The sequence below is a fragment of the Crocodylus siamensis genome, chromosome 15, assembly GCF_052110815.1.
Source record: "Crocodylus siamensis isolate JL-2025a chromosome 15, ASM5211081v1, whole genome shotgun sequence".
Classification (NCBI taxonomy): Eukaryota; Metazoa; Chordata; order Crocodylia; family Crocodylidae; genus Crocodylus; species Crocodylus siamensis.
In genome coordinates this window covers 23,196,916-23,213,226 of record NC_143409.1, presented here as the reverse complement: position 1 = coordinate 23,213,226, position 16,311 = coordinate 23,196,916, and the positions used below count along the sequence as shown (strand labels likewise).

Genomic DNA, 16,311 nt, shown 5'->3' with positions numbered 1-16,311 from the left:
CATTCCACTGTGTCCCCATCTCTGGAAGTATCTGGTGTGATAATATAAAGTTGGGGACATTGAGTGCTTTTAAAGACTGAAGGACAAAAAGTTAGTAAAGTCCATTCATTGTGACTTAGATGCATGTGATCTGTACCTGGAATTCCATATTTTTCTTTTCTAGTGTAAAACTTTTAAACAAAGGTAGCAGTTTTGCAGTTTTTAAAAGTCTAGGTCATATAATTCAACCAGAATTTACAGCAAAGACAGAGATGAATACTTCAAAAATAGTAAAAATTTGCTATATTGTAAATCTTAGCTTTGGATGATAATGTGCACAGTATCTGTTCAAATTGTCTAAGTCTCAAAAGAATTGTTTTAATTAAATCCTTTAGAAAACATAATCCTGGCTAATATAAAAAACATTTTTCTTTTTCTATATTTTCTGTACTGAACTTGCATTTTGCTGAAGTAATTCTAATATGAAATTAATGTATTTTTTGTGCATAGGAAATACATTTTCTCATATGTATGGCTTTTCTCAGTGGATTAGAATGGTGTTTGAGTTCATGGTAGACATTTTAATTTACAACGATATCTGTTATCTGGAACTTCAGATGGTATTCTAATGCAGTATGTAAGAGTCAAGTTTTGATGTTGTGTGTATTGAAGAGTATGCTATTAATAAGGAGGAATCACTGATATTTTACTTGTTTTTACATTGCAGTTTGCTAGGATTTGGATCCCTGATCCTGAGGAGGTCTGGAAGTCAGCAGAACTTCTCAAAGACTATAAACCGGGGGATAAAGTCCTCCATCTTCGACTTGAAGAAGGCAAGGTACATTTGTCAGGACATTATTGTTTTTAGCTACTGGATGCAGCCTATTGTATATACTGATATTAAAGACCACACTTTCAAAATGTGTCCATATTTATGAACTTTAAGTACAGTTATTTGTACTTAGTCTTTGAGCACCATTGCTTACATGTAATAGGAATTTGTATAAGTGCCTTGTTACATCTTATGGTGCGAGCCACACAAACGTTCATCAGTGTTAATGCTAGCTCAAGTTTGGAGCAGTCACACTTCGGGCCTGGAGGACTGAAAGGTAAGAATCTCCCAACCTCCCATTCTGAGCTTCCCCTCTGCCCCACGTCCCTGCCTACTTGTATCTGCTTGACTGCTGTCCCAGGGGAGCAGGCAGGGAAGGGTAACCTACCTACCCAGCCACCACTGCAGGTTCTTAGGGCTGAGCCTGCCCAGAGAGTCTTAGGATGGCAGCTGGGCATACAGGTTAACCCTTCCCTGCCTGCTCCCCCAGGACAGACAGCACAGGCAGCCACAAGTGTGTGTGTGTGTGTGTGGGGAGGGGGGTGGGGAGGTAGACTCAGCAAGGATCTGGTGTGCTGTGGGAGGGTGGGGCAGTGGGCCCAATCCAGGTCAGCAGGGGAGGGAGGTGAATGGGATTTTTATACAAAGGTGTAGTACTGCAATCCAAATTTGGCTCAGGGCACTGGGTGAATAGAACTTACTTTTAGAAGACACCTTTTCATTTGATTTTTCTTGTATGCTTTCTAATTTCTTTTCTATCTTTTTCTCCTCCCCCAGGGTTTAATTACTGAACTGGGTTGTGGGTGCTTTGGGCTAGTGGTTAGACCACCAGAAGAGGGACAAAAAGAAGGAGAGTCTGAAATGTAAGCTCAATCCTCGGGAAATCCAGGGGTAAGGTCCAAACTGCAAGCAGTCAGAGTTCTGGAGTTGGAGGCCGAATGACCAAATCCAAGGGAAAATCCAGAAACTAGAGTTCAGGAGCAGGCCACACAGGGCTGGGAAGCCAGGAGTACTAGATCACAGAGGACTGCCAGGGTGGACCGTCAGCAGAAACTGTTGGCACAGCTTCAGCTCAGTGGGGAAGCTGCTCACCTGGCAGGCAGTCAGGACTCCCAGACAGTGGCCAGAAGGGACAGACATTCAAAAAGCCTGGGCCTGAATTGATTCAGGCTTTGCAGGTTAGTCTAACCTGCCTGGATTGGATCAGTTTGCAATTGTACAACATTCCCTCTGGACTGAGGAAATGCAGGTACAGGCCTGCAGTGGCTCAGGCTACAAGCCAGGGGGGTGCTAGAGCGTTCCTCCTTCCCTTCTTCAGTGCTGAGCTGAGGGGGCGTGTGGCCAGGCCCCTGCAAGACCTCTGATTAGCAAGGGTTTTAAACACCCACTCTGCATGTAGCATCCCAGGTTTTTCCCCACTCTCTGCTAAAGGGGTGGGAGTGTTGCCAACCCCCAGCCCCAAGTTAGCACTGTGAGGCAAAATAGGGATGTGCAGTGCGTGTATCTGTTGATGATACTGAGCTTTTCAATCTCCCTCTCCCTGCTTCTTCATACTGTCTGCGAATGTGACAGGCAGCGGAGCTAGCAGGGGGCTGATAACATGGAGTTTATCAGCCCATCAACAAAACAAAAGCACCTCTCATTAGTTCTTCTTAAACAGCTTTTTCCGAGGAAGAATAGAGAGACATTACCATCTGACCTGTTGATTAGCTCCAAAAAGCCCTAAGCAGACACTGTTCTGTCTGCCTTTCCCTGTGAAATTAGAGACACAGGCAAGCAAATCTCATGATTAGCTAGCATACTACATGCCTAAGGTCTGTGGGGTTGAGGTCATGTTGTGGAAGATGAGCAGGAGGGAGGTGGGGATCCTTGCTTGAGCAGTGAGGGAGGTGGGGAAGCAAGAGGGAGGTGGGGAAGCACAGGGGGAAGCAAGGCAGACTGTCGGAGCCCTGGCTAGGGACCAGAGGGGCGGGGCCAGTCCTGTTCTCTGGAGCATAGAGCCCTACCCAGGGCTGCAAAGCAGCTGGGATGCTGGGGGACTCTGGTTTAATTTAAGCCAGCAAGGGGTCTGGGACAGACATTGCATAAACTGGTTTGACTCAAACCAGTTAAGTCTGATACTACATTCAACCAGGTTTATCTTAAATCAGTTTCAGCCATTTTGAAACTGATTTATGTGCACTGAACTTGTGTTCTGTTGCAGGTTTAAACCAGTTTCTGATCACTTAAACCAGATTATGTGTAATGTCTGTCCCTAGCCCTGAAGTCATTAGCTGGGTTACAGCTACAAAGCCCTACGTGGGTGTGGCCCACTAGGCAGTTAGCCTAGACTGGGTGGCCTGTTGAAGCCTCTGCCTGTTGCATTGCTGTCTTATGTTTATTTGCCAAATAGCGAAGTGTCAAAGATAGTAAAGCATTGGAACAGGTTACCCAGAGAAGTTGTGGGATTTCCATCCTTGGAGGTTTTTAAGACCTGGCTAGATAAAGCCTTGGTTGGGATGATCTAGTTAAGTATATAGTTTGATCAGGGAGTTGAAGTAGATGATCTCTTGAGGTCCCTTCCAACCCTAATTTTCTCTGATTCTGTATAGCCCCTGGCTGGGTCCTGCCACGTGTAGCATACACTGGCCCTAGCCCCATGCGCTGTATGCAGTGCACGGAGCCTACCTGTCTGGGGTTTGACACCCCTGCCCTAAATGAAATCCTAACCTGGGTTTGACATTTAGTTGCTCTGTAGACAATGCTACAAGAATTATAGTTGCAAGTCAGAAATAAATAGCAGAAGCAGTTTAATTAAAAAAATTAAAATAGATGTTAGGAGGTGAGCATAAAATGAAGAGACCATATACTATATATAGAAATGGTAATGGCCAAATAGAAAATTAATATATTTCTTTTAATCATCCATTAATTTCATTCAAGCAATTTAAATGTATTTAAAAGGATTACTTCACTAGATGAGACAGTAGTGACAATATGTTAATATAAGATCAACTTTTGGAAACTAAATGTCTAGTGAAGTTAGTTGAGAGGGGTTTTTTGTTTGTTTTTAATTTCTCCCTTCTTTTTTCTACTTAGTAGCTTAGATCCTACTTTTACAACTTTAGAAAGGAAAATTGCACAAAAATGAAGAGGTTGGAAAGAACTTAAAAGGAACTATAAAAGTGTATACAAATCAAAAGGAGTACTGAATGGGTCCAATAAAACCCCTGCATTAAGGGTGGGCAATTATTTTGAGTGGAGGGCCACTTAACAAGTTTTCACAAGCTGTTGGGGGCTGCGAACAGCCTGACCTCCCCTCCTGCTGCTGTTGCCAGGCAGCTGGGGCTGCATGCCATGGGGAGAGTGTGTGTGTGTGTGTGTAGGGGGGGATCCCTACACCCACACCCTGCCCAGATGAGCTCCCCACTCATGCTGCCCCTCTGGGTGCAGGCTCTGCATTGCGGTCCCACTTCCACCCAGCCGCAACTCCACCCCTACCAGCCCTACCACTTTTCTACCTGCTGCCCTGAGCGAGCAGTTTCTGGCTGCAGCACGAGCCCTGCTCAGAAGCTGCTGGCTGGGCAGAGCCCTTCCTCTCACAAGGGTGGGAGTGAGGCCCAATAGGATATGTTGGGGGGTTGTACACATGAGCACCTTGCTCCCATCCTCATGGGTGGAAAGCCTGGGCAGGGTGCAGTTCACTGGGGGGCACCACAAGCCGGATGAAAGTGCCTACTTGGCTGGATATAGCCCGCAGGCTGGATTTTGCCCACCCCTGCCCTACATGGTTTAGTAGTAGAGTTAAGGAGACTGTGCAAGGCAAAAAAGATATCCTTCAAAAAAATGAAAGGGGTGTCCAAATGAGGAAAGCTTATAAATTCTGGCAGGTCATATGTAAAAGTAAAATAAGACGGGCCAAAAAAGAGTTTGAGGAGCATCTAGCAAAAGATGCTGGTATTGATTTTAGACTTTTTTAAAATACATCAAAAGCAGGAAGCTAGCACAGACACCAGTGAAACTACTAGATGACCACATTGTTAAAGGTGCATTCAGGGGTGACAAGACTAGCAGAGAAGCTAAACTGATGAAAAAAAAATCATTTTTAATGCACAAGGTTCTGGGAAAATTCCCACACCAGATTGGGCTTTCCTAGTGGTAATTCTGAAGAGTTGGATCATGCTGAAATGACAACAGAAGCGGTTATAGAACAGATTGATAAACTGAATATTAATAAGTCATTGGGATCAGATGGCATTCACCCAGCAGTTCTGAAAGAACTCATAGGTGAAATTACAGAGCTATTGGCAATAGTATGTAACTTATTACAGTCTCTGTAACAGAGGCCTGGCAGGTTGCCAATATAACCCCCATCTTTAAAAAGGGCTCCAGAGGTGATCCTGGGAACTATATACCAGTGAGTCTCATTTCCATCCCTGGCAAGTTGGTAGAATCTATAATAAAAAATAAAATTGCAGTCAGATAGGAAACCTGGGGAAGAGTTACCATGGTTTCTATAAAGGGAAATCCTGCCATATCAATATCCTGAAGTTCTTTGAGGGTGTTAACAAGGATGTGCACAAGGGGAAACCAGTTGACATAAACTTTTTTAAAATCCAAATATGGTTTTCAAGTTTGTTTGTTTTTTAAGGCTTTAAAAATTGTGTTGCTATGGGATATAAGGGAAGGTTTTTTTCATGGAATGAAAGATGAGAAGCAAAGGGTAGGGCTAAATGGTCCTTTTTCAGGATGGAGGGAGGTCAAAAGTGGAGCCCCCACTATGCTGGGCCAAGTCTTTGGAGAGGAGCTGTATAAAGAGCTCAATAAACTCAGTGGCAGAAGCGTGGCAAATGAACTTGTCAACAAGTTAAAAGGAAAGATAACCACAGTTACACATACACAGTGCTGAGTTCCGAAATAGGTGTTACCACTGAGGAAAGAGATTTTGGAGTCATAGTAACTAGTTCTCCAAAAACATCAGTTCAGTGTGCAGTGGACAGTAAAAAAGTCAGTAAAATGATGGGTATTCTTAAGAAGAGCATTGAAAACAAAACAAAACGTCATGACACTATATAAATCCATTGCACGTTTAAAACTAACATGGAAAAGTAACGTTTTTTTTCAGCTTTTAGTTTATTTGTGGAACCCATTACCTTTGAAAGTGGTAGAGGCAGATTAGTCTAGCCAGGGTCAAAAAGGGACTAGAAAAATTCATGGGCTGGGCTGGCCTGTGGGCTAGCTCTGGGTTGTGGGTCCGGTCTCTGAATCTGATCCGGCCCACAGACTGGCCCTGCACCCCCATTCAGTTCATGAAGCTGGATGAGTTTGGCTCCCCTCCTCCAAAGCATCCATTCCCACCACTGGCACAAACAAAATATTGAGCTAGATGGACTATTGATCTGACCTACTATGGCACTTGTTATGCTCTTATGTTTTGTGTCTATAGTAATGAAATAGAGTGGATTACATATGTAGAATGGATTCTAAATGCAGTGTATTCCTTGTATGTAGTTTGATCCTTTGACACTTTCATAGATCAATATTGATGGAAACTGAAAATAGCCTTACCATTCTAGAAAGAGTCACAAATTTGCATGTGCTGTCTACCTAGGTGTTGCCATCTTCTCATCATACTTAAAACAGCGTAATTTACATTAATCAAATCAAATTATATTGGAAAAAGGAAGTGCCAGTTTCAGATAGACTTTACTGTTAGATTTACATTTGGTTAGCTTTTCTTTGTATAGTGAGAACTCTTCATATGTAAATTATTTTAAGGAATATTATTTCTGGATTATATATTCCTCATAGTATTTACTCTCTCAACATTCTCACACAGTACTAATATATGATAATAGGATAGTGAAATTGAATAAAAACTCAAGTGAATTACCATCTTTTTCTGTCTTTTAAAGGGAAAAAAGGTTAAAAACTAAATTAAATTTTAAAAAACATGTGTTGTATTCCCATCTAAAGTGTTTTAGCAAGACATGTAAGAAAGGGTTTGTTTTTTTTTCTTTAAATGATAATTTTTTTACATCTACTTGCATCTTTTTTTAAAGTCTAGCTCTGTATAAGAAATTCGTAGCAGGAAATTTTCAGTTAACTTTTTTTAGAGAAAGCATTACTAGCAGAAAGTAATAGAGAGGGTAAATTAAGTAAATAAAAAATGTAACCAACTCAGTGGTTGATTAGAGAAGAAAAGAGATTTGAGAGACCAACTAGAAGGATGAGCCGATGGTGAGACACCTGGAAATACTTGTTTTCATGTAGTGTGTTTCTATTTGATTTACAGGACCTAGAGTATTGTCTTGATCCTAAGACAAAGGAACTACCCCCCCTGCGAAACCCTGACATACTTGTTGGTGAAAATGATCTCACAGCGCTCAGTTATCTCCATGAACCTGCAGTTCTGCACAACCTCAAAGTTCGATTTATTGACTCAAAACTTATTTATACATATTGCGGTAAGTATGTTCATTGCAAGCAATGAAAATCTACTGAAATGGCCATGGGTAAGGAAATGGAAGGTATTGATATGTCACCATGAGCATAAATCAAGTTAGATCTTTCCATTAATTCTAAGGCATTTGGAAATCTCATGATAAGAGGCCCTGCTTTGAGTATTAATAACACTAAAAAGTATTATTAAAAACATAAGGTTCAGAGTAAATCTATTTCACATTTCTGTCCCTTTTGATTCCCAAAGAGCTCTGTTTAAGATGTACTAGCAAACTGCCCATCAAGAATGATCGATGGGCCAGCATGGATGGAGCCCAGCCTCCAGCCCTGCACCCCCACTCCTTTCGGTCCTCATTTGGCCCTGTTCCTCCCCATTGGCCAGCGTGGTGGGCCTGACCCAGTTCCTCCCCATCCGCCTCCCGGCGCAGCAGGCCTGACCCTGTTTCCCTCCCCCGACCGGCACAGCAGGCCCAACCCCGTTTCTGCCTCTGCTGGTGTGGGTGGCCCGACCCCATTCCTCCCCCCTGCCAGTATGGCAGGCCTGACAGTGCTGGCCTCGCCTCCATCCTCTCTGTCTCCACCAGCATAGTGGCACTCCACTGCATTGCCACTGCCTCCTGTCCAGAATGCTCTTGGAGCACACTGATTGGCTGCTGAGACAACCACTCAGAGTGCGAATAGTGTTATGGAGAGACTAAGGCTTTTATGGTTAGTACTAGCAATTGCCCATCAAGAATGACAGGCAGAAGGTGCAGGTGGAGACAGGGGCCTGTATCTGGTTCCTCACCCCGCCCCAGCGCTGGGCCTGTTCCCTCTTTCCCCCACTCTGCCGCAGGGCCAGACCTGCCTCTCCTCCCACCTCCCCACCACTGTTTTGAGGCTGAGCACATCCCTGCCCCCCCCCCCCAACCTCCCCACTACCATTTCTAGGCCAGGCTGGGCCCAGCACATCCCCTCATACCCTTCATTTTGGCACCAGGCTGGGCTTCGGATGTCCCCTCTACCCTTCCCACCACCATTGTGAGGCTGCGGCTGGGCCCATCTTCCCCACCTTCCCTGCTGCCATTTCAGGGCCAGGCTGCTTCCCTCCACGCTCTGTTTTGGGGGCAGGCCAGGCCCAAGGTGCCCCCCCACCCCCTCTCAGCCACTGTTTCATGGCCAGGCCCACTGCTCCCATCCCTCCACCCTTCCTGCCCACATTAGCCTGTGCCCACTGCTTCCCATGCCCTACCACCACGGTGGGCTGACTTCACCTTCCCCTCGGGCTTGCTCCTCCCCGCCACTGCCCCCCCCCACAACATCAGGAGAGAGAGGGGGGCGAGGTCAGCAACACTGGCCTCGGCCTTCCCCCAGTCCATATTCACCGCCTGCAGGGAGCGGTGGGGGGGGGAGTGTGGCCAATGCTGTATCTGAACCCCACTCCCCTCCATATTGCCGCCACCTCCACAGAGCAGGGCAGGCGGTTGAGTCCAGCTGTGCTGGCCTCGCTGCCCCCCCCCCCCCCCCAATCTTCTGTGTCCTCACAGTCATGGCGGTGGTTCACCGTGCTGCCACCTCCTGTCGGAACGCTGTATTCCCACTCTGATTAGTGGTTTCTGCACTCTGATTGGTTGTTTCAGTCAACCAATCGGAATAAAGCGTTATGGACAGACAGACTAAGGCTTTTATATTAGAATTCTGACCTGGCTGTCATTGGGATTTGTCATTGATCACTGGTTCCCTAGCCATTCTTAGCTAAACATAGCTAGAGAGAAGAATGTCACCGAGTCTCTGGGAATGCAGAAGGCTAATCTGATAAGGATAATACTTTTTGGTCTTCTAGACTAATTCTTTACAAGCTGTGTATTTGTGATTGCATTGAAGCAATTTCCTTTCCATTTTCTTGTCTCTTTAGGGTCTCAATTCACTGGAATAGTAGGACTGAGGTTGTAATAGCATTTGTGCTAGGGTTTGTCTGTTCATAGTCTTTGTTAGTCGTAGAAAGATATTAACAGTGCAGTGCAGATCTGTGATCCTGCAACTCCAAAAGCAAAGCTGGCCATAATTTTTCCAGTCAGCCAATATTGGCAGAATTCATTACAGCAGTGATGACTTCATTGTAACTGCAACATTTAGCTGAGTGATAAACTTTAAGAAAACATTGGATTCAAAATTTGTATGTCATGCAGGAGGGCTTGTTTATTTGCCGGAGTGTTTTTTAAATCTTGTTATTTATTAAAAACATGCTGCTAACTTTTAGCATAACATTTTAGTGCAAACAATTCTATATTCCTTTTAATTGCTTTCCTAGATTGTGGTATTTCACATCTCATGCTAGTGCAGGGGTCGCCAGCCTGTGGCATCTGTGCTATAAGCAGCATAGGAAGCTTCCTTGCAGCAGGTATTGGGAGGGGCATAAGCACAGTGGCAGATAAAGCAGCAGATTGGGTAGGGACACCAGGCAGGAAGCAAGAAGCAGAAAGCAGAGCAGCTGATCAGGCAGGGGAGGAGGATCAAAGTGACACCCAGTGAATGTGTGGAGTTAATTTGTAGCGTGACTGCCAAAAAGGTTGCCCCCCCCCCCAGCCCCCCTGTGCCAGTGCATAATAAAAAGTTTAACTGACGTGGGTGTTTCATTTACTGACCAGGCCGAGCTGACTATAAAACATAAGGCTGTGGACAGATGCTTCTTTATACAAAATAAAAAATAAAAGTATGTTTTAATTTAAAATTTTAAAAAAGCTTGATAAGTCAGTAGCAAGCTGAGACCAGAGGTCATTTCCAGTTCTGCTTTGTTCTTTGTTATTTCTTTAAATCTTTATCACTACACACAAAAATTATGCAGATTTGAAGGGAAAACTGGATCACTTACATTAACAACTTTCTGGTAGTTGTGTTGAACTATAGTGAAGGCTTTTGCTTTTCTATCTGATAAATAAACTGTTGCATGATGTTTCTTTTACAACAAGCCTAAATTTAGATGAATATTTAGCTGTCCATAGATTGTTGATCCTTCCCCCTTTCCTAAAATTAAATCATAGGTGCCCTTTTTTAGTATGTACAGGAAGAATCATAAGAATAGCAACTGAGGAGCCTAATTCAGTGTAATAAAAAGAGAGAGCAAGACAAAAATACATCAATTTTGGAATGGTCCTGATATTTCGTAAGGAAAAAAATCTAGTACAGTTTAAGAAATTAAAACAAAAATGTTCAACAGAAATTATTTTTAAACTGGCAACATATAATATAAAATTATATTCCTGCTATGGTATTTTATAAATTAGTTTAAGCACTGTATAGAAATAGTATAATTCTTTCTTAACTTCTGAGATGTATCCTTGATGGATATTATTTGTTTTAAAAACCTGTATTGAAGTAAATGAATGTACTGTGCCAGGTTCTTGTCATGTGGATGTTTGCTTTCACTTCCTGAGGTCGTTTTTGTCAGCAGAGCCTAAAGGGGAAGGACATGCCTTGAAGTTTGTACAAATGCCTTGAAGTTTGTAGTGCATGCCTTGAAGTTAGTAGTGCTTGTGTGACTGGATCTGCAAGTCTAGGTGGTTTAAAGAGATTATGTACCAACATTGATCAGCGCCAAATGCTTTATTTACTCTTAGGGCTTCTTTACACAAGGAAATTCATTTCTTAGGGTGATATCTTTTATCAGACCAACTGTATAGTTGAGACAGAGTTAGACAAACTTTCAAACACAAGACATTTTTCATCAGGTCTCATCGGAGCTACAACATCACTCTTACGCTTTCAGAGAAATTAAGGGAGAACAAGATAGTGTGGGAGCTCTACAACCTAGCTATCTGCTCTAACTTCCACAGAGTCTACATTTAAGAGCACCTTTATGTGTTTGCCTTGGTAATAAGGTCCACTACAGAGAGGCACTCTCATTACAGATCAGAAGTATATTACAATCCCAGGCGGTGCTATACTCACTCCCACTCTAACTTGTGGAAGTAGTGTAGCAAACTTAGTGCAGTGTGCATGTATACCAATAAATTCTGTGGCTTTGCTACTTCAAGGTCAGGAAGTCATGTGTGTGGTGCATCTCGGGGCGCTGTCTGGCACTGTAATTGATCCACAGAAACATGCCCCTAAGAATGTCCACAGGGAGAGTTTAGAGCAGAATAGCTTTGTACATCCTGCTTTATTCTGAAATACTACCCTGTAGCAAGCCCTGAGTTATCCAAGTCAAGTCTGAAACCAAGGGGAGAAGGTATCTGGTATACTCCAGGCCACAAAGAATTATTCTTGTCTGTTCCTGATCTGTAATCACATTCCTTACAATGAAAACTCTAAACTCATGGTTTGAAAGGACTTTAATTTGGGCAACTTAAATGAAATCCAATATGGTGTTACAGATTTCATGATTGTAGTATACAGCAATAATCAATTAAATGTTTAAGATGCATGCCAGATCTGTGCCATTGCAACACCACATAGAGAGAAATGGGGGATTACTGGGTTTTCTTGTAGTCTGTAAGAGATCTCAAAAAGCTCCCGAACACATGACAAACACCTGTGGCAGTTTTGAGAAGTGTTTCCTGGAGGTGCTCCAGTAGGAAGCCAACAGTTGACACCCCCTTTTTACAGTGGACTGCATCAGACCTATTCCAGCATTAATGGTATCTGAGGTTGCTCCCAATCTTTTTTTTTTTTTTTTTTTTAATGGAACCATCTTAACTGTAGTTTTATTTACTTTTAATTTTGTTGGATTGAATTTGGTTTTCTAAGGAAGTCCAGGATTATGCAGACAGGCATTGTGCATACTTTTCCCCAAAGATCTGCAAATGCACATTACTTTTGATTTGTGGCACATTAGCTACTTCCAAATTTCTAGCAGTTGTCCAGCTCTGGCACTGCACTTCCTACTGATCTATAACATCACTTGTGATCTCCATTTTTGTGCTTCTCAAGCTAGGACTGTTTTGTTTGTTGCATCTGTAATGTGGATCAGAGCTTGCAACTCTATCACCTGCTCATATTTTTAATAGCTAGCTGTTTGAAACTGGCTCACACAAATTCCTTGAACCAGCCAGTTGCAGGGTTCATTTCTTTTTCCCCTTTTTAGTTTTTCATTAAAGCAGTAGAGCCTGGCATATATTTTTAACAGTACCAAGACTCTAACTTCAGATTTCTGAGTCATCCCAGTTGTCATGGCTGATGGAAAAACACTGAGCTGTTTGTATCACAGGTTAGATAGATAAGTATGTCTAGATTAGGTCTATAACTGGTAGTGCATCTGATGAGATTGGTTAAGAAACTTTGAGATCTTTTTTGAAAAATGGGTTGTCATTGGTTTGCTGTGTGCCTCATCTGTAAATAAATAAATAATAGAATTTAGTTACTTACAGAAGTAGAAGGCCACTTTAGTAGCAGGTCCAGATTTCAGGTGCCTTTTCTTTGCTTTTCCGTGAAAGAATTTTCATATCCTAATTGTAATACTTGGGCCTATCTAATTTAATTTCTTTACCTGGATGATGGCTTAACATGGAAACAGTATAGAGGAAGTAAGAGTAGAAAAATCTGCATACAAAACGGAATGCTTTATAAGCATCTCTGATGTGAGGGAAGATGTGAGGTGGGTCTAGATAAAGACTTCCTTGCCCAAGCTGCCTTTCATTGAATGATGCCTCACTGATTCTGAGAGATTAGCATTGCACTTTAAAGCCATTTCATTTAAAATCATGATGGGTTCTTTTTTCCTTCATAGCCGCTACTTCTGTACAAGGCTCTGTCATGGTGGCAGCAAGCAGTGGTTTTTCTCTAGAACTGGAACAAATAAGCCCTCCCTGTACATTAACAGGACTACAGGATGGAAAGCTACTGTCAGCCTTTGCTTAAACTGCCCCTCTGGGTGCAAAAATCCTCCCTATTCATGATGAAGAATGTAACCAGCAATCTTTTGGACCTTACTCCAGGGACAGACAGAAATGTGCCTGAGTTCTTATTTTATCCAGTGTTACAGACTGGATTAGATGTAATTTAAAAAGAACAGGATGAACTAGAAGGGGCACTCAAATGTGGTTGATTGTGGTATAAAGGCAGGTCCATTTAGATAAAGAGGGAGCATGGAAAAAAGGGATAGAAGAAATAGAAAATGTAAGGAGTTAAGTATGTTTTTCTGTGAACGTTAAACTGATCTTACGGCACTTTTTACAAGTCTAACTTCTGGTGTCCATCTGTGATTTTACACAAGATGTCAGTCGTATAAAATATGTCTCCATTTATTTTTGAGCACTTTTAGGATGTTACAATTTAAAATCAGGCCACTATTGATTAAAAAGTTTTGTACTAAAGTTTTTATTATTAGCATATGGTGCAGTAATATCATATGCAAATATGTGATATGCCTTTTGCCACAGGTAAGTAACACTCTGGTAATGCCTGCCAGAGTGCAGTACACAAGAATTTTGCTAGGCATGTGCGCCTTGGGGTGGATGGCAGGGGAGGCCTGAGGGGGCCCAATCCTTGTTGTGGTAGCTGAGCCCCAGCCCCTTGCCTGCTGTACACCTTGAGACGTGCATGTACCCACCACTGTTGTGGTTGCTTGCAGCCTCCCTGTTGCCTGCTGTGAGCAGCCCAAGCTCCATGGTGGGCATGTGCACCTTGGAGTGGATGGCAGGGAAGAGGCAGGGCCCCTCACAGCTCTCCTGCCATCCACTGTTGGCATACCAGCATCTTACAAGTTGAGGTTGCGGGTGTTTTTTGGCATTCTGCCCAGAAATGTTGCTGACCTCTGCCTTATGCCATTATGACCATCAGTGAAGCTTTATGGCTGAAGTTGGCCCTGTTATATTTGAGAGCCTTTTTGTTACGAGAGTAGTTGTAATTCAGCAGATCTCAGGGGCCTGGGATCTGTAATAAAAGACTACTCCATGGATCAGCAGCATTTTTGGGCAGAGTGCCAAAAACACCTGTAAATTTGACTTGTAAGATGTTGGTGTGCCAGGGGTGGACAGTGGGAGAACTATGAGGGGCCCAATCTTTGTTGTGATAGTGCAGCCCTGGCCTCTTCCCCACCATTCTCCATGGGGCATATGTGCCAAGCAAAATGCCTTCCCGTGCCATGCTCTGACACCTGCCCTGGGGGTTGCCTATTCCAGGGCTAGTCAGTGTAGTCACTGCTGATTATTCTGTTGCTAAGCACAGCTGGCTATTTTATCACCTGTCAGCACTGAGTGGGTTCGCACTAAACCTGATTAACCTTTCATTCTTTAAACCCAAAACTTTGAAAAGGGAAGAGGAGTAAATGTCTTGCCTTGCATGCTTCCATGGACTTCAGTGAGCTTCTGATTGAGCCTATATTTTTCTCCAAGCCAAATATTTAAGATAGATTAAACAACCTATGCTTGGCTTTTGAAAGTGTTTTTGCTTTTTTTTCACTTAGCTATTATTAACTTGGTTTGTATCATTTCCCTTGTAGGTATCGTCTTGGTAGCCATAAATCCTTATGAGCAGCTGCCTATATATGGCGAAGATATCATCAATGCCTACAGTGGTCAAAATATGGGGGATATGGATCCACACATTTTTGCTGTAGCTGAAGAAGCATATAAACAGATGGCCAGGTTTGTGGGGCAACAGAGCCTTTTAATTCATTGTTTCATCCTAGAAGTCTTAAATTTCCAGTTAATGAACACACTTTCTCTTCATATTTTTTCAGACATTTTAGAAGTTCTCTCATTAATCCAGTATATATTAAATGTCAACAAACCCTATTACATTAGTAAACAATAAAGCTGTTTTTTATGCCTTGAAGATAATTGTCTTTGGATAGGTAATGGGAAGGACCCATGGACCTATTCAGAATTAGGCCTAAAATTAAACAAATTAGAGCGGATCTGTATGGAGCTACATTATCTCAGTCTGATCAGTGAAATATAGAGCTGTTTTTGAACAGTAGCCCTTTTTAAACAAAGTGTGACTTTTAGAATGCAGCTATTTCACATGGGTTATGTTTGTGCATATATATGCACATAGGGTAATGATAACGGAAAGATTCTCCCAGTGTCATCTTTTATTAAAGGCAGAGGTAGACGAAACTTTGATTTGTATTTTGAAGGGCAAAAGGACCAGTTTCACAGAATATGTCTGAAGAGAACAGATATTGGATTAGAATGATTTAATTGTGCTATAGTTAGAGAAGAGTAAATTCTTTGAGCATATATACATGGACCTTTGTCTGCTCCAACACGCTGGAAATCCAGCGCATCAGAGCAGACTTGATTAACGGAGTTTGCAGAGCACATGAGCTGACACACCTGGCGCTGCATTGCATGCACTTGTATGAATGACGAAATGCACAACACCATGCAGAAAATGGCAGCAGTGCATTCCTGAACAAGAACACCTTTGTGTTTTAGTTCCAGAGCACACTACCGTCACTTTCTCAGTGCTGACACACATTTCGCCATTTATACTAATGCATGCGCTGCAGCGCCAGGCACTTTAAAAAGCACCCAGCACTGCAGCACATGCATGTGTACAAATGCTCAAATTCCCTTTAAGTGTTTTCTGAAAACTAATTCTTTAACCAAGCAAAAACTGGCCACTGAAATGAAGCCTTCCCCCCTCCCAAAGACATGCCTGTCTGAGAAACATTTGAAACTTTCCTGATTTTGTATAGTCACTCTCAGTTTGGATAGTTGCTTTTAGTTTGGTTTGTGTGCTTCTCCAGTTAAAGTGGATCCAAGAGCTCTATTGTTAGTGATAGAAGTTGTTAATTTAGCCATCCTTCAAGTAAACCAGCTTGTTAAGCAAAAGATTGTCTGCTGATGAATTCATTGTGATGTGGCAATCGTTCAGTACTGGGATGAAAGTTTTCAGCTGATCATCTCTTAGCTGGCAACATACTCTATTAAGAATGTGTAAGAGAGTTAGAATGAAGTGAAGTCTAGCCAGCTTGTGTCTTTGATGCATACCCTGTAGAATGATCAGTTTATATGTTAATCATATAGTAGACCCATTTCAAAGGAGTAATGCACCTTGTGTCCATGTGTCATATTAATGGGCTGCCAATATCTGCAAAATACCCAAAGTCTAGATTTTTAGAAGGTGGATGGAGC

At 42.6% G+C, this 16,311-nt stretch overlaps 1 protein-coding gene across 3 annotated transcripts in view; it reads left to right on the top strand.

The window, feature by feature from the left end:
* The window catches only part of MYO5A (myosin VA), a 188,358-nt gene that overhangs the window by 62,018 nt on the left and 110,029 nt on the right, over window positions 1-16,311 (top strand). For all 3 annotated transcript variants that reach the window (XM_090029364.1, XM_090029362.1, XM_090029363.1), the window contains exons 2-4: window positions 707-817; window positions 7,086-7,257; window positions 14,670-14,814. In XM_090029364.1, the coding sequence (XP_089885490.1) occupies window positions 707-817; window positions 7,086-7,257; window positions 14,670-14,814 (428 nt within the window). The remainder of the gene's footprint in view (window positions 1-706; window positions 818-7,085; window positions 7,258-14,669; window positions 14,815-16,311) is intronic.